The sequence below is a fragment of the Ictalurus furcatus genome, chromosome 17 (genome assembly GCF_023375685.1).
Source record: "Ictalurus furcatus strain D&B chromosome 17, Billie_1.0, whole genome shotgun sequence".
NCBI classification, from domain to species: domain Eukaryota; kingdom Metazoa; phylum Chordata; class Actinopteri; order Siluriformes; family Ictaluridae; genus Ictalurus; species Ictalurus furcatus.
In genome coordinates this window covers 6,630,211-6,649,744 of record NC_071271.1, presented here as the reverse complement: position 1 = coordinate 6,649,744, position 19,534 = coordinate 6,630,211, and the positions used below count along the sequence as shown (strand labels likewise).

The 19,534-nt window shown below is 40.1% G+C and overlaps 1 protein-coding gene and 1 pseudogene across 1 annotated transcript in view; one reads left to right on the top strand and one right to left on the bottom strand.

Moving 5' to 3' along the window:
- Positions 1–6,608, top strand: part of tyw1 (tRNA-yW synthesizing protein 1 homolog (S. cerevisiae)) — a 78,362-nt gene extending 71,754 nt beyond the window's left edge. Inside the window, exon 16 of the mRNA XM_053646516.1 lies at positions 5,540–6,608. Coding sequence (XP_053502491.1) covers positions 5,540–5,761 — 222 coding nt within the window. The 3' untranslated portion in view covers positions 5,762–6,608. The remainder of the gene's footprint in view (positions 1–5,539) is intronic.
- Positions 6,609–18,486: 11,878 nt separating this feature from the next.
- LOC128621704 (uncharacterized) lies at positions 18,487–19,534 on the bottom strand (annotated as a pseudogene).

Below are 19,534 nucleotides of genomic sequence, written 5' to 3'. Positions count from 1 at the left end.
TCTTAGATGAGAGGTTGAGGGTATGTAACGCAAAAGAGGCATATTATCTATCATGTTCTGTCTTGCAAGCTGACTGCCTCTAAATAAAAATGGTACCCACCAGGGAAAGTTTTCCTTTACGATTTATTTTCCAAAGGATTAGTTTACACAGCGTTAGTTTACAGTGGAAAAACTCTAAATGATTAGCTGGCATGTTATAAACTATACTACAGTAAAGGTCCACCACCTATTAAGTCCTTCTATCTCAGTCTACGTCTCCTTATTCAGTGTCAGTTGTGTCTCATTAAAATCATACATTCTCCTCTGTAAGTATTGGAACAAAAAACCTTCACAGGGCAGGGGTGAAAGTATCGCAATCCATTGTTCGAAGAAGACATAGTGAGCAGAAATATAGAGGCCGTACCCACAAGATGCAAACCACTCGTAAGTAGTAAGAATCAGAAAGCCAGGGTGGAATTCGCAGAGAAATATAGAGATGAGCAACAAAAGTTCTGGAACCAAGATTAACCAAGATTTATCAAAGTGATGGAAAGGCGAAGGAGTGGAGAAGGAAAGGATCTGCTCAAGATCCAAAACATACACTCATCGGTCAAGCATGGTGGAGGTAGCGTCATGGCTTGGGGTTGCATGGCTGCTTCTGGAACAGGCTCACTAATCTTTATTGATGATGTAACTCATGATGGTAGCAGCAGAATGAATTCAGAAGTCTACAGGAACATTATGTCTGCTAATTTGCTATTGGATGCTAATGCATCCAATCTCATTGGGAGGAGGTTCATCATGCAGCAAGATAATGATCACAACAAAGGACTTCATCAGGGAGTAAAAAATTGGAAGGTTTTAAACTGGCCAAGTCAATCACCAGACCTTAACCCAGTTGAGCTTGTATTTCAAATCCTGAAGAGGAGACTGAAGGGAGAAACCCCCCCCCAAAAAAAAAAAAAACCCAACAACTGAAAGAAGCTTTTCTTCACAAAAGAAGAATGCAGCAGTTTGGTGATGTCATTGGGTCACTGGCTTGATGCAGTTATTGCAAGCAAGGGATATGCAACCAAATATGAAGTGTGATTTACTGTAAGACAAACTGTTCCAATACTTTTGCTCACCTAAAAGTTGGGTGGTCTGCCACCAAAGGTGCCATGTCAGTGGTCACCAACCGTCTTCCTTGAGCTCTACCTTCCTGCAGGTTTCTTATCTCCAACCAAAATCTAACACCTGTTTTAGTTGATCAAGAACTTCTTAAGGCAAGAATTAGATGGTCAGGTGGGCACGGTTATGGTTAGAGCTAAAGTCATCAGGAACGTAGATCTCCAGGAACAAGGTTGGTGACCACTGTTCTAAGATGTAAATATCAGGAAATGAAATCTGAAATTCTGATCCATTATCTCATGTTCATCTTTTGATCTCAAACACAAATGTCTTCAGTGTATAGCAAAAACAAAAGAATTGACCTTGCCCTTCCTATACTTTTGGAGGGAACTGTACCTGAAAACCTTTAAGTGGTATCACTCAGGTCCTTACACATGAGTGCGATGAGGTGTAGTCAGACATTTTAAAATTGATTTTAAATGACTGTTGCTTACCTATCCGACTTTACATGTTGAAGCTTCGGAATATATTGGTGAATTGTTAGTTCCCTATGCAAGTGGCAGGTCTTTGAAGTCTTCTAATCAAGGGCTTTTATCTGTTCAAAGAACACGATTGAAGCGAAGGGAGGGACTGTGCTTTTTCTGCACATGCCCTTAAACTTTCAGTCTTCTCCTTGATATTTGACTCCCTGATTCTATGGCTTCTTTTAAGAGACGGCTTAAAACCCATTTTTATGTTTTAGCTTTTAGCAGAGGTAGTGTCTTTGTTTTTTTTCATGTTCATTTCTTGGTGTTTTATTGTTTCTGTGTGTTGTTGGCAGTCTTGTGTGTCTTGTTATTTTATGGTGTGTTTTTTTTTTCTTCTTCTTAGATTTGGTTTTAATATTTTATTGCGAAGCACCTTATAGCCTTCCGCTTAGAAAAGTGCTATATAAATATAGTTTTACTTGCTTATTTACTTACTTACTTTAGATATGTGTATGTAGCCTTAAATCTTTGAGTTTTCAAGGTTTAAATAGCAGCTAGCTAATGTTAACTTGTCAAACAAATGGTCGTGACCTGCAAACGAGATAAATTGTATAGCTAGCTAGATACTTTGTGGGTGAAGGAGAACTAGCTTAATAGTATAATGAATTACATGCATTGTGTAAAAGTGTTATCTTGCGAACAACTTCAGCCTTAAGAACTTACCTCAAGATGCTTCTTTACATTTCATATTTCTTTTTTGATTGAAAGCTCTGATTGAGGTTGATTACTTCATTTCCATACATCAATACTACTGGCCCATTGATGCTTTAGTTTACTGACCCATAATAAGTTTGAGCATATACTTATAAGTCATTTCATATCCGAATATACAGTGTTTTTCATCTGAATTAATGTATTATATTAAATGTGCAGTCTTAGTCATGCTTTTCTGTACCTCAGTTGCATATGTTTTGTGTTCAGTGGTGCAACGTCACATTTTATCATCATTGTTATGGTTTGTGCAGAATTAATTACTTTTGCTGTACCTGGCAAATACTAGCTCAAGCTGTTTTGGATTTGGTCAGAGTTTATTTGATGCATTTTATGCCATGAACATGGTATGATGGTTGATGCAAAACAGATTAAGATCACGAACAAAGAACACAAATTGTCTTAAAGATGCCGGCGTTGCTCCGCAGATTCCTTGCATAATTTTAAGCTGGAAATGTGCAGAGAATTGGCTTGATTACCGGGGGAATGTCAGCTTTGACAAGTTATCATATGGCCAGTGCCATATCTCCCTGCAGCTCTTGCCTGGTTTCCCACTGATGCTAAGCAGGGTTAAGCCTGGCCAGTACCTGGATGGGGGGAAAACTAAGGTTGCTGCTGGAAGTGGTATTAGTGAGGCCAGCAGGGGGTGCTCACCCTGTGGTCTGTGTGGGTCCTAATGCCCCAGTATGGTGACGGGGATGCTATACTGTAAAAACAGCACCGTGTTTTGGATGAGACGTTAAACCAAGGTCCTGACTCTCTGTGGCCATTAAAAATTCCCCTATTGGCCCTTCTCTGTCATGGCCCCCTAATAATCCCCATCTCTGAATTGGCTACATCAGTCTCTCCTCTCCACTAATTGTGTGTGGTGGGTGTTCTGGCGCACTATGGCTGCCGTCGCATCATCCAGGTGGATGCTACACACTAGCGGTGGTTGAGGAGATCCCCCCCATCCTATGTAAAGCACTTTGAGTGTCTAGAAAAGCATTATACAAATGTAAGGAATTATTATTATTATTATTATTATTATTATTATTATCATTCGATACCCAGAGTTCTGATTATACAGTAAGTTTCATATTGAGAATGGAAAAGTGAGATCAGTGTGTCCCTAACAACTGCACCTAGAATGCTTCCAAACCTTTGTTTCTCCCTTCCCTACAGGTGTGTAAGTAGCTCAAGGTATGAGATTACAGGTGAGGTGGTGATGAGTTCCCAGCCTCCAGCAACACTAGTTCTGGCCTCACTTGAACACTCATCTACTCACTGCTGCTTTTTTTTCCCAGTTACCCAAGGGGGCTCACACAAGTACTTTAGTCGAGTAAATTACTCTGTAATGAAAAAACACAGCTCAGGAGGACTTGCCCCACAAGGAGATACATTTAAAGACTTGCTAGACTTACCAGGGAGACAGCTCACGGCGTGGCACTAACAGAATGAGTATGAACGGAAGCTGTATCATTTTTTCTACATCATAATGTCTGAGTGAAACAAGAGGCACTCAGGATTATTAATGCAGATAGGAAAGCCAAGCTGGGCTCGCATTGTGTCTTAAGGGTTTCATTAACTGCGCCATGGATTTCCATTTGGTGTAGCTAATGCAGATGTTATTTAGGCAACCGGTTGTCTTGTTTGTTTAAGGGACTTTCCTGTCTGCTATTGCCTGCTCACATCACTATTCAGGAAGGTTCGTCCCTCTGGTGAAACTGTAATGGTTCTATGTACAGTGCTGATTTCTTCTGTTTGTATATATCTCATACTAAATTGTTTCAGACATTAAAACAAGATTTAAGATAAAACAAAGGCAACCTGAGTAAACACAAAATAGAGTTTTTAAATGATAATGTTATTTATTGAAGCAAAAAAGTTATCCAATACCAACTGGGTCTGTGTGAAAATGTATTTGCCCTCATAGTTACTAATTCCCCAAATCTATGAAACTGCATTCATAATGGGGTTCAGCTGGACTAGACTCAACCAGACCTGATTACTGCAAACTCTGTTCAATCACATCAACACTTAAACAGAACTTTTTCAACAGCATGAAGTTGGTTAAAAGGTCTTACCCAGTAACACACTATACCAGAGTTGAAAGAAATTCCAGAAATGACGAGGAAGAAGGTGTTTGAAATACATCAGTCTGGGAAGGGTTACAAAGCTATTTCAAGATATTCTCCAAATGGAAAAACTCTGCACAGTAGTGAACCTTCCCCGAAGTGTCCGGCCTTCCAAAATTCCTCCAAGAGCACAGCAACTACTCATCCAGGATGTCGCAAAAGAGCCAAGGACAACATCAAAGGACCTACAGGCCTCTCTTGCATCAATAAAGGTCACTGTTCATGACTCCACTATCAGAAAGACTGGACAAAAATGGCATCCGTGGAAGAGTGGTGAGGTGAAAACCACTCCTAACCCAGAAGAACATTAAGGCTCGTCTGAATTTTGCCAAAACACACCTTGATGATCCTCAAAACTTTTGGGAGAATGTTCTGTGGACTGATGAGTCGAAAGTGGAACTGTTTAGAAGACAGGGGTCTCGTTACCTCTGGCATAAACCAAACACCGAATTCCACAAAAAGATCATCATACCTACAGTTGAGCATGGTGGTGGAAGTGTGATGGTGTGGGGATGCTTTACTGCTTCTGGACCTGGACAACTTACAGTAATTGAGAGAAACATGAATTCTGTTGTCTAACAGAAAATCCTAAACGAGAATTGAAAACCACTGCCTTAGACCCTGTATTAGATAGATGGGAAATTCACCTATTACATCAGCACAGAGCATTAGAGGTAAATTTAACATTATAAATGAAACAAAATAAGGTTAAATATGTGTATACATGTAAATAAAAAGAAAAGGAATACAGTGTAAGAGTGTGATGTGGTAGTGCAGTGCGGTGTAAACATTGTAGATACAGCAGCAGATTGAGTTTAATTAAAGTCACATGAGCTTCTATAAATGGCTGCCTCTAGCACGGTGCCCTCGTGAAACGGGATCAGTTTTAGATCCGTTTCAATCTTACAAGGATAAAGTGATTACTGAAGATTTACTGAGTCTCCTGAAGAAACATCTTAGTGCAGAAGAGGAACTACAGGTCTCATTAGTCGAAGATCAATTCTGTCAGACAGGGAGGTTCTCCTTCACTCGCTTTATTCTTCTCAACCTTCTCTTGTTTTGTGTTCTGCTTCTGCATGCATAATCTCCTTACAGTTTAAAGCGGATGGTGAGTGGCGGACGTGGATCGACTACGAGCGCTTCCATGAGCTCATTCAGAAGTACAATGAGAGCAACGGTGCCAAGACCTTCACCGCTCTGGACTACATGGCCAAGACACCCAGCTGGGCCGTGTTCGGGGCTCGAGAGAGAGGCTTTGACCCCTCAGACACGCGCTTCCTAAGGAAAAACAAGACCAAAGACATCTCTGGGTGCTGATGTCAAACACGGGCACCTGAATAAGAGAAATACGTTTTATAAAGACTTTATTAAAAGGTCTAGGGTTTCGAAGGTGTGTAAGAATCATCATTTCCCTTTTTTTTTTTTTTTTTTTTTAATCTTAGGTCATTTGTTTTCCAACACAAGATCAGTAAGTCTCCCAAGTCACATGTTCACCCTCACTTGTGTGTGTGTGTTTTTTTGTTTTTTTTTTAGCAGTTTCTAGATTCTTATTCTTATGCATGTTTTTGAGATATCACATGTACTGAGCAGTGGATGTGCTCTGCATTAACACTGCAGTCTCTCCATGTCTCTTTTCCTACCTTTCCCCTTACATGGCCGTTTCTTCTTGTCCTCAGTTTTCACCGACAGAGAGTCAGCGAGAGGCCTACAGCTTCCTTCACTAGCCTCTGAGGCAAAAATATTCCTTTATTCTATCCATTTAATGACAATGTCACCTCACACACCGGCTAGTTCTTCTGTATAAAATTAGCATAAGGCCAACTGTGTCATAAGCTTTATTTCCCAGAGTTCTTTAGAGAAGCTAATATTGCTGTGACATTGGCACTACAGTCTGTGTGCTCCTTTGTGCTTTCCTTCTCTGAATGTAGGTTTTCTTTTTTGTGAATTCTCATTATCTTTTCTTCAAAGATCTTTCATCATTGAGGTTGAGTTTTTCATTTTTATTTAACTTGCTTTATGGTAACGTCTGGATTCCACATGTCTCTGTATTTTTAGACTGCTCAAAAGGTGTCTCGAATGGTGACCGTTTTAACTGTTTGTATCAGAAGGTGTAGTGCCTTATTGAATTCTGAATAATAATAAAAAAAATATGAAAGTTATTAAATGTTGTTTTCCTTTACAGAGCAGTAAATATTGTGCCTTGGGTAAGAGGTACAGGTAGCATATACATGGAGTAATTTACACTTCATTGGAGCTTTATCCTGGATATTTTTTTTTATTTTATAATGCTATTCTCACCTCAGACACAGAAAATGAATGAGCTGAGAATGAAGTGAGGTCAAAAGAAAATGGCGTGAAATGATAACAGAGGAGAAATAAAAGATCCGAACTGTGCCCATGTGATCATGGACATCAAGCATGCCAGACTCGGAAACTGCTATTCGGCTGTTTTAAGTGTCTCAGCCGATGTGCTGGAAGTGTTGCACAGGATTAACAGATGATGCTGTGGCAAACAGAACTGAATTATAAGCAAATATAAATCTAATCTAATCTAATCATGACCTGCGCTAAATCTTCTGTCAGCTGCAGCATTTATTTACGGTTTATGGCTATGTGCAGACAGACCGGCCCACCCTCGATTTATTTGGCAGCATTTCTTCTGTCATAACCAAATGATTAGTTTTATGTCGTAATTTCTGGGTTTGTGTTGGATCACTTTATTTTTCCCCGATGGTACACTCAGTCCCTGACCTAGTGAACTAGCACGTAGATGTGTTTTTAATAGAAACTCCAAAGCATGTTTTGTAAGTTGCTCTGGATAATGGTGTATGCTAAATACTGTAAACATTTTCAAAATGGCCAGGTTCCATATTTAAAACTGCAGTAATCCATACAAATGATCAGGTCTGGATTTACATTAGTTCGTCGTCTTGTGCATGAATTTTCACACACTCTGGAGCACATGCAGGATATGAAGGGGTTTTTACCCCCTGAAATGACAAGAATTTCATGAATAGCACCTTTTTTTTGTGTAAACGCTTTCACGAACGATTTACAAATGAATATCTTTGTATCGAGCAGCATAATCTAAGGCTATTCAATTTCAATACACCACCAATAACCGAAGAGCTAAAATGAAGACGGGATAAAAGAAACCTATTCAACTGCATCAACTATTAGGTGATAACATATGGTTTTCCACTAGATTTTGGAACATGGCTGTGGGAATTTGTCCATGCAGCTACAGGAGCATTAGTGAGCCCAGACGTGGGGTGCAGTCAGTGTTCTAGTTCATCCCAAAGGTGTTCAGTGGGGTTGAGATCAGGGCTCTGTTCAGGACACTAGTTCTTCTCAAACCTTGGCAAACCATGTCTTCTTGGAGCTTTCTTCATGCACAGGGGTACTGCCATGCTGGAACAGGACTGGGCCTCTCAGTTCCAGTGAAGGGAAATTGTAATGCTACAGCTTCCAGAGACATTCTATACAATTGTGTGTTTCCAACAGTTTGGGGAAGGCTTATATATGGGTGTGATGGTCACATACTGGTGTCCACATACTTTTTGGCCATATAGTATACCGTATAAATCTATTTTCCAAATATTGAAAACGTATAACATTAAGAAAGATTTAAAGAATTCACACGAGTTAGCTTTGCAAAGAACATACATATGTCCTTAGTTGCCCATCTCCCTTTTCTTTGTGCCCTATCAACTTTTCTTTTTTCAGCATATTTGTACGTCTTTACAGAAGGATTTGGAATCAATCAATGAATCACACTCGCAGGCCAACGCTCCGAGGCATAGCTGAGGAACGGAAGGAAATATTTTGTGATGGTTCCAAATGCTTATTAGTAGGGGGTTAACATAACACACATACATATACAGCACAGTTGATTTATGTACATGTAAAATAATCACACTATAATAATGTTTATTAGGTCAACAAAATCTTTACCATTCCTCCATATTTATAAAACGGTAGATATGGGGGGGGGTTTTTGTTTTGTTTTTTAAATTGTCACTCTTATTTCAATCATTTTCAGTGGAATGGACATGAAGGTGTTTCATGGCAACGTTATTAATATAAATGGGCCAACAAGATTGTTTGATGGTAGATCATGCATGGAATGATTAAATAACAAATTCTTGCTCTCACTGCTCCTACTCCTATCCGCATCTACTCAAAATGCATGAGGACTTCATCTCATCATTATTTCATTATCCACACCCGCAGTGCACTCTAAATTGGCACATGCACTGATCACAGTCAACCACTGTGGGACTACAGGACTGCTGAGAATTTTACATAATGAGAAAATGCTGAGTAGTGGCCATTTAAATATGTTTGCAAGTTCACATGAGGCAGAGGGTCGAATTTGCCCTCAAGTTTGACACGTGCCCTAAGGCAGTGGTTTTCAAAGTGGGGGCCACGACTCCCTTGGGGGCCGCCAGGGGGCGCCCGGGGGGCCTCAACAATTTGGTGTGCCCATCCCTCCTACTAGTATGTTTTCTCTTTCTCATTCTCAGACAACCACACACACACACACAATCAATTCCTAATGTAATGTAATGTAAAGATGTAAGATGTAATTATTAATAAAAAAAAAAGGGGGGGGATATATTCAGAAGTCTGTATTTTTAATGTGTTTTAAAGACATCTTGCAAAAGGAGGGCCTCAGTCAAATGTTAATGCCATTTGGGGGGCCTTGCCCTAGAAAAGTTTGGGAACCCCTGCCCTAATTAATATTCCGAATAAATAAAAACAAATTGTCATTGTTTTCATTTATTCTCAGTTCCCTGGGAATTGTTTTGTTGTCTAAACATGTGTTAAAAAAAAACAACACAACTCTCAACAGTTGTTAGTATTAGTATTTAACATGGGTTTGGGTGTGATTGGTTGATTCTGAACATTGCCACATTCCTAAGTATAAAAGGGTGTGCACACTTATGCAAGTTGGGCATTGGAAGTTTTTTGTTTTTCTTTTTTCACCCCAAAAATTTCTGAGTGTTTGTCACTTGATATTTATATGTCGCAATTTCACAATAAAGGTGAAAAAGGTTCTGACATTTAACTAAATTAGTTTCATTTTTTTACATCACAAAAATCTGCCATTTTGGAAGGGGGTGTGTAGACATTTTATATCCGTGTATAGTTGTTGATCTGCACAAATGAGATAATGGATATTAAAAATACATAAGCATTTACAAATATCACTAAGCACAATTAAGGCCATTACCAAAAAGTTCCATATATCTGAAATGGAATCAAATTGCATTAATTAGTTGATTCTTGTGATTGTCAAACTCAACTTTCATAACAATAAGCTGTTTGGAAACGTTGCAAGTAAGAAGCCCTTCCTGCAGAGCTTGAACTTCACAATGCGTCATTAAAACTTTTTTGGTCACGCACACCACTATGTTTATTGGCAATAAGGGACTGCATATAATTTAAAAAAAAAAAAAAAAAACACCAGATGCCCACAGTTAAACATAGAGATGGATCAGGCATTGGGGCTGTTTTATGGCTAATAGCTCAGGGACTCTTGTGAAAATTGATGGCTGTATGAATCATGCTTCGTACCAGGGGTGCCATTTATCAAAGTGTGTGTAGAACAAGTCCTAATTCTGTCCTTAAGAACTCCCAGTACACACTAGGAAATTTTTCACACGTGTACTGTACACACAGCTGCATGCAACAAATGTTGATAAATCCAACACATTCTAGATTGCTCGGTTTGTGCATGGCTACTCACATTTACAGAAAAGAAATGCCTTGAAATCATCATATATTGTATACAGTTACGCTTATTTGGAAATATAATTTACTGCGACATAAGTGATATGATGAATGTATGTAAGATGTGTCATTATTTGGCTCATGGTTGGGAAATGCCAGACCTGTCATGGTTGACACCCAACATTCAGACGAGTTTGCATTTTTTCTAAATAACCGCAGATTTTCCACAGTTTTGGGTCATGTGACGTCATCACAACGCGCATTCAGTCAAAGCCCTCTTCGAGTCACGTGTCGAACATGAATACAGCTAAAAGATCTCATTTACCAACAAACATCACTACAAAAGTCTGTACAAAACCATTTCGTGCAAAAAAAACACAAAAACCACAGTCACAAAAAACCTCCACGGAATCCTGTATAGACTACTTAGAGTAGAAGGACTTGAGTGTCCACTGGGATACTGCTGTGTTTTGTTGGTGTTCCCAAAAATTCCCAAAATTTGCTGGCAGAGATCCATTAAAATTGCACTGGGCAAACAGCGTATGATTTCACTTTATATTTCATCCGTGTCACCTGTGTGTACCTTGTTGTGAGCACAATATTCACCAGTTACTCTGTCAGTGATGCTGACACGATTGACAATCAGTGGGATGGGAGCTCCTCATAATCAGTTTACCCTTGATTACACTTTTCTTCCACTAGGGGTTTCTGCATATGTATGGTCAGGAGTTATTCTAAATATACATACATCTTCTGCACAAGAATAACTTAATAAATCACATTCTACGCATAGAAACTTATATTTGTATATACAGCACAATGGAAGATGTTTTATTTGCATATTCCAGCTAGGAAGAAAGTTGGAGTCAAGGTTATAGCCAATGTAGAACATAATTAAGTGGTGAGGGGAAATTCTTACAACTTTATTATATTTTCTGCATGTCTTTTGAAGAAATAGTGCATAATATTACAATGTCCATAGAGGAGTGGATAATAACATATAGGTCTGACTGGCCCACTCTGAATTATCCCATTGCTGTGAATACAACGTTTATTGACCTTCTGACAGAGTTGTGTCTTCTTGAGATTTCAGTCTGTATTGGAAAAGGAAGAGCTTCCATTCTCAGAAGTTTCTGTCTGCACCCCACTTCTGATGCACATATACTCCATGACCCCTGAACATCTGAGAAATCCCAATCCAGGCCTCTCCACTCAAAGAGATTGATGGATGGATGGCAGGTTACTTTCAAACGAGCTTCTTTTATTTATTTATTTTTACTGCAAACCAAAATAGTAAGGAAATATGGGCTTATTGTTCTCTAGCTGGTTTCAGATGTTCACTGAAGTAAGAAAATAGTAGACCAGAAATTTTCTGGTTGATGTAAGAAAAGAAAATGCCTAATTCAATTCCATTGTACTCATTTCAGTTTTAATTGTATAGCACTTTTAACAATGGACATCACAAATCAACTTTACAGAAGCCTGGATATAAATTTGAAATTTATTCCTAATGATCAAGCCAGAGTCAATGGGGGCAAGGACAAACAAATGACAAACGTAAAAAATTATATTCTCTAACTGTATACTACAGTGCCCTCCACTAACATTGGCACCCTTGGTAAATGTTCTGCACTTATATAGCGCTTTTTTAACCTTATCGGTTCCAAAGCGCTTTGCACTGGTTCTCATTCACCCATTCACACACACTCTCACACCAATGGTAGCAGAGCTGCCATGCAAGGCGCTAACTTGCCATCGGGAGCAACTTGGGGTTCAGTGTCTTGCTGTCTTGCGGTGTCTTGCTCCAAGGCACGTGGAGTCATGTGGACCGGGAATCGATCCACCAACCCTACAGTTAGTGGACAACCCGCTCTACCACCTGATCCACAGCCGCCCAATAAATATGAGTTCATGGTAAATATGAGCAAATAAGGCTGTAATTTACATTTACATTTACATTTACATTTATTCACTTAGCAGACGCTTTTATCCAAAGCGACTTACAAATGAGAAAAATACAAGCAAAGCGATATATCAAGCAGAGAACAATACAAGTATAACAATACAAGTAGTCTTTTTAATTTGTCTTTATTGTTTAACCTTTTGCTCTTTTGTTTAAAAAAAAAAATAATCACAAATACTCTGTTCTCATGGATATCAAACAATTGCAAACAAAACACAGGTTTATAAAAAATGATATATTTGTTAAATATAGGTGTGCAACAATTATTGTGTTTGCAATTGTTTGGTATCCATGAGAGCAGAGAATTTTTTTTTAAACAAAATACCAAAAGGTTAAACAATAAAGACAATGTTTCACAGCCTTCTTCGCTCATATTTACCAAGGGTGTCAAATATTATACCAAATATTAGTGGGGGATACTGTATATAGTTAAAAGCGCTAATTGTGTTAACAGGAAGTTGAGTATGAGCATCAGAGTCATTTCTGAATTCAGTACAGCTTGAACTTGAAGTCTATTGAATCAAGCTGAAGTTGTTAACTGTTCTTAGCTGCGCTAAAGCTATTCCAGGAAGAACATCCACAGCCATCTTTATGGATTCTATGTGGTGTTACCATCCACAGTAATCTCATGATGACCTTTAGACTATTATTATGTGGGGCCATCCTAAGCAACAGAAAGTGATTTTCAGGTGACGATAACTCCAAGCAGAAGTGGGGCATCAGGAGGGATCAGGCAGGTCCGGAAAGCAGGAGTAGTCAGGACCACAATTTAAATTTCTTCAGTCAGTAACCACTCAATCCATGAAGGAGGATCAGTCGCTGTGAGTATAGACTTCCTGTGGAGAGAACCATGTGTACTATACCAGGTTTTGTATGTGTGTGTGTGTGTGTGTGTGTGTGTGTGTGTGTGTATCTATGAGGATGCATTTCTGGCATGTTCAGGTGGTGATGCTGCCATCAGAGTATTCACACTGTTCCTCTCCATCTGGTCTGTGCTAAGCAGAATTGTATGTTATGCCACTGTAAGGTTTAGCATACAGGCCAAGATCACAAATCTGTCTCATCTGTCACCTCACAGTTCAGCTGTGTGAACACATGGGGTAGTTACACTTGTGCATGAGAAAGAGACCAATGGCTAGGCTTTGTTCCACAGATTTCAACGGAGATGGTGCAAAACGGAAAGCTGTCACCTGCCAAAAACGAACTAGCCTAAAATTAACAACTGCTTAACATAATAACGATATGGTTGCAGTTTCCCCAGAAGCATAATAAACTTAAAATAATCCTAACTTAATATGAGTGTACTCAGAGTGATGTAACAATAATCTTTGTTGTTGCAATACTTTTGGGAAGCAGCTCAAGGGTGGCAGTCATAATAGATTGTGCTGTCTCTTGTTTATCATGGAGTGTTTCAGCATCTACAAGCTTAAAAAGAGAAGCTCAGTACATTCACCAGATGACCTGATACTTGTTGCGTTCCCATACATCCTGGATTTTATTATGCCCCAGAACATGGTTATTATGTGGGAAATAACTCACACAGAAGCTGAAACATACTGTACGTTTCACAACACTTGCTTGCCATTTACACAACTAGCATTTTTGGGATCACCCACATATACCCAACTCTTCAAAGTAAAGTCCTATTTTACTTTTACATGTTATAATAAAAGTCCTCCAAAACCTGAACATCCCACTTCCCACTAGACAGACTGAGCAGTCTTAAACCTTAATGTCTTTGTTGATGCCTGGCCAATACATAAGATCTCAGAAATGCTGCCAACTCACACAAATGTGACTTGACTGTTAATGCTCTGGATTATTGATTGGAAGGTTAGGGGTTCAAGCCCCAGCACCGCCAAGCTGCCGCTGTTGAGCCCTTGAGCAAGGCCCTTAACCCTCTCTGCTCCAGAGGCGCTGTATCATGGCTGACCCTATGCTCTGACCCCAATCTCCTAACATGCTGGTAAATGTGAAGAACAAAGAATTTCACTGTGCTGTAATGTATATGTGACTAATAAAGACTCATTATTACCATTATTAACCTTCATGCTGCCTAAATGGTCCTTGTGAGTCATAGCAAGGACATAAGCATGTAGATTGCTGGGATCAACGTGTAATGCCCACAAGCTTGCCCAGTGCAATGCCCACAAACTTATTGTTCCAGCATGACCGCTCCTCTCTAATTTGTTAAAAGGGCACTAGCTCCTCTGACACTTTATGAGGCCAACCTGCATTGGATGAACTCTGATTCTGGTGTATCTGGGGCTTGGTGTGGGGTGGTACAGGAAATCAGGTGCACTACAAAATTGTGCCATCGTGGAGAAAACTTGCTGGAGCCTCTCAACCCAGTGGTGAATGCTAAGGGGTCTGTGGCCTGAGCCAGATGTTGCAAGCAGGGCTTTGAGGGCCTGGTGGTCTTCATTCTGAATGAGTTAGATTAGCTGTGGAACCTGCAGGTATCCATACCCATTATGGGTCTTTCTTAGGAAGCTCATTTAAGGGGATATTTTTGATACAGTACTGGGGAAGGAAACACAGGTAATATGCTATCATACCCAGGAATGATGTAAGTTGGGCTGGACATATGGGTTATGGGAAAATATGGTAGAGCCAAGAAACTGAGTGGTCTGTTCCTCTGCTGTTGGCAGTGGAAACGTGTCTGGAATTATCACTTTATTCACAGCCTGAAGGTCTACACAGACATACAAGCCACCTGACTTCTTTTTTTCAACCACCAAGTTCGAGATCCATAGCTCAGTGATGCCAGATTCCAACAGCTCCTGAAGCTTTGTAGAGACATGGTCATGCAGCGCGAGGGGAATATGGTGTAGTTGCTGAATTATTGGGTGCACACTGGAGGCCAACAAGGGTTGGTAATTGAATGCTGTGCGGCAGCCTGGCCCAGAAAAGGGAGAGGGCCACTGTTGTTGCCATGGACAGCTGACATGAAGAATGGTTGACTCTCCACCATCCAGCAGCCAAAACCTGACATGGGGAGAATAAGGTCAGGCTCGTAATGTCTTTTCAATTGAAATGTGAGGGGAAGTATCTCCATATGACAATGCACCGTGAGGATGACTGCATCCACCAGGCCGGTCTTAGCATTGCCATAGCTGCACAGTATGGCTGAGGTTTTAGTAAGTGACCGATGTGGAAAGAACTACTGAACCATTGCTATGTTCAGTAGGGGCACAGCTGTCCCTGTGTCTAGTAGCAGAGGAATGAACACTTCCTCCAATTCCAAGATGCATGTTTTAAAAACAAAACATCCTTGTGTTTTTTCATACTGTACTAACCTCCCCAACAGGGTTTTTAGACAGATAGTACTGTTAGTTCCAGAACTAGTCAAGTATCATAAGGATATGTTTTTGATCGGCTGTAGATCAGGTGGTAGAGCGGGTTGTCCATTAATCGTAGGGTTGACGGTTCGATTCCCGGCCCACGTGACTCCACATACCGAAGTGTCCTTGGGCAAGACACTGAACCCCAACTTGCTCCCGATGGCAAGTTAGTTAGTGCCTTGCATGGCAGCTCTGCTACCATTGGTGTGTGAGTGTGTGAATGGCTGAATGAGACACAGTGTAAAGCACTTTGGATAAAAGTTCTATATAAGTGCAGACCATGATAGAGACTACAAAGCACTTCTGTACTGTAAGTTGCTCTGGATAAGGGCATCTTCCAAATGCCATACATGTAAATGACACTCACTGAGTGTATCATTGTGAGCTTTTGTGATGAAGTGTACATGGGATCTGAGGGGTTGGTCGGCAGTCAGTGGCAAACTCAAACTCACTGACAAAGTGGTTCTGTTTCCTGCACTGGCAACAATTTTATCCCCGCGCACAGCAGTTCTGAGCTCTGCTGGCATGTGACATGAGGCTGCAGTTTCCACTGCTTTCATGTAAGGATGACTGGAGACAGCTGGGATAATTTATATCTGAGTCATTGGGGAAAGGTGCAGGGCAGTGGGGATTAAGGGGGGGTTCAATTTGTTCAGTGGGAAGCATAGGCAGGTGGGTGGCGGAGTAGCTATCTGACATGCTAATCTGATAGTATGATGTCGGGTCATCCGAAAGAATGATCAAATTCTCCCTAACTTTAGGGTTATTGGTATGTTTGGCTAGCTGGGCTCTGATCATTTCATCCTCCATTGAACCAAACTTCCAATGACTAGCCAAACCCCATGGGTCAGCCACATACTGTAGCACAGACATATAGATTTGGGGGTTTTTTTGTATGAACTCCCAGAACAAAATCCGCCCAGGTATGACATTTTGGGAGGCAGTAAAGTGTCTATGTTTCAGCCTTGCTAAGTGTTTGTAAAATCCTCCGCCCTTCAGTGCCCAAGCAGTGAATGAGGATAGTGCATTCAACAGTGCTTAAAAGGGTCTTGATGTTATTTTCAAATGATATAATCTATGGTCTAAGGGAATAGGAAGCTTACCAGGCAGTTGCAGAAATGGTGAAGGGAATGAAAGCTCCGTCTTTGTCACCAATATAATGTGGTAAATAACTTGAACAAAAAACATAATATACAGTATATTTTCACAACCCTTGCTTGCTGTTTACTCAGTTATCACTTACAGGCTCTCCCCATACACCAAATTCATCCGTTTATAAGTGGCCTTCAAAATCAGGCCATAACAATGGTTTCATCAATAGACATCTGTTCATTCAGAAGAAATAGTACCTGTCATCCTTTTTCTTGCTTGGCTTGAGCTGCTGCTTTCTGAAGGTACCGTTTTGCCATGTCAAAAGTAGAAAAGGTGCTTTTTCTGTTCTAGAGCCCAGAAGATAGCTAAAGGGGATGTTGTGACTGAGCAAGAACTTCTCTGTGACTGCCCACTATTTCCAACATCATGTCTCTATAGTGCTCTGAATGATGTAGCCCATGACTAGTGTAGGCCATCTTCTACATCCCCTCTCTTGAGAAAGTATTGCCACAAGTCCAGAATGTATAGCATTAGAAAATGCAAAAAAGTCTGCATAGATAAGAAGAGGTATACTTACCGGCATCTGCTTCCTAGTTGAAAATTCATGCTCACAGGTGTTATCCCACAGTTTTTTGACAAGTGTCTTCATTTGACCTCTTTTTTCTTTTCTGTGTAGCTGCCACAAGCTTACGTATCAGAGCTGTGGGCTTAGCAAAGCCTTCAACAAACCCCAGGAAAGATCTCTTTGATCTCCACCACCTGTATCTTCTCAGGGTCAGTTGATGCACCTTGTGCAGAGATTATATTGCCAAGGACTTTTTGGCATTGGAGATGTTCTGCAAATGATGAGGAGAAAATCACTGTGTCATCCAAATAAAACAGTAATGACTGAAGATGCTCATCCACAAAAATTAGGCCATTAGACAGGCTAAAGGTCATATGGTTGAATTCAAACAAAAGAAATGTTGTACAAAATCTGTTTTTGTGTTATCTTTTTCTGTCACAGGAACCTAGTTGTACTTGCTAGCTAATCCGATGTTAACAATGTTAACATCAAGAGATTCATCAATATCTGTAGAGGATAAGCATAATTTCTGGTCTTTGAATTGAACTGTCTGTAATCCACACACAGGTTAATTGTGCCATCCTTGTTCTGGACCATCTCACTTGGCAATGAATAAAGATTACAACACAACCACTCAATATCCAGCAACTCTCTAATGTGTGCCCTACTGCATTTATACATTATATTTGCTCATTTGGCTAATGCTTTTATTCAATTCAATTCAATAAAATTTTATTTCTATAGCGCTAACAATGGACAGAAACATATAAACACAGGATACAGATTTTAAGTGTGTGAATTTATCCCTAATGAGAAAGCCGGTGGCGACAGTGGCGAGGAAAAACTCCCTAAGATGATGTGAGGAAGAAACCTTGAGAGGAACCAGACTCAGAAGGGAACCCGTCCTCATCTGGGTCACAACGGATAGTGTGAAAGTGAAGGGAAGTTCATTTTGGTTTCTATATGAAGTCTGTGTGTTGAACTAGTCCACTGTTCACTAAAGGAGACCTGAGTGCAAAACGGTATGTGGTAATTGTCGTCCCAAGGACATAGTAGCAACCGTAGTCCCAGCACCACAGTGAGAATGTCCATGTGGAATTGAGGTCCAAAACTATTTCATGGTACTTCAAGCGGTATCATCCTCAGCAATCTCCAGGCTGTAGCCTGCAGTTGATGAGAGCTCCACCCAGAGGTAGGGCATCCGGAAGCAATCCAAAGCAATTTGCAGTTGAGGCAGGATACAACTGAGCAGTTGAACGCTAAGGGTCTTGCTCAAGGACCCAAACATGGCAGCTTGCCTGAACCAGCTCATACTGGGATGGAGGAACATGATAGGGTAAACAACCAGGCCATTGTCTTCAAAGGGGATCCCATATTGTAGCAAATTTTCCAAGTTGACTACTACTGCTTGACTGAACAGTAAGAAGAGCTCAATTGAAGTTATGGCTTCATAAAAAATAAGAAATTCATTACATTAAAAGAAAAAGGGTGGTGCAAAGGGTATCTGATACTGCATTTAACTTAGCAACTTTTTCATTTGTTCTGGCTGCTCCTTCAGTTGGCTTTCAATCCTTTCCAGGTCAGACAAATTTGACAAAGGGAGATCAGATGTACTGATGTCTGGTAGGTCATCATCATTTTGAGACTAAGCAGTGCCTGGCTTTTGCTGAGTTTTTTTAGAATCATGACCAGCTGTTGCTTTATGACCTCTTGTGCTCTTAAAACTGCAGTCAGCAGGGCTGTAAAATACAGAAATAATAAATAAGCATCACATCAACATGTAGCTTATTGCCATGTAGTGTTTGGTTAGAGAAACACGACAATTAAATGTTAGCCTGTACCCACCCATCAAAAAAAGTATAATAAAATATAAATAAATAAAAACTAAACTTGACACTGTTTTTATTTTAGATGTTGTTAAAATTTTGTAGTTCCCCTTTACTAGTTAAATGAGGAGTTGTTTTTTTTTTGGTTTTTTTTTTACATACTTACAAACATTACTGATTACAACAGGCTCTGTCTATATCTTCAGCTGCGGTTGTAAACGGACTGTAAATGTTCCAAGAGGTGCTGGGACTCTCAACACTATCTGCCCGTCTAGATGGAGTTCTTAGGGCTTCAGCCATAGATATTGGTGGTGTTGATGGTATTTGTGGTGCAGCTGCAACCTCTGAAAGATCCTCAGTTCTGCCTTTTTCCCCCCCCAGTCTCTTCTTAACAAAAAGATCATCCCCATCACTCTCACTTGTATTGCGTCTTTTATTTCCCCTGATAGGATAAATTATTTTTCTTAAAAAAAAACAACAACAACAAAAAAAAACCTTTAAAACAATGCCATAGAAATATTTGTAGGCTGTAATGCAATAGCAAATGAAATATATTTGCAATGT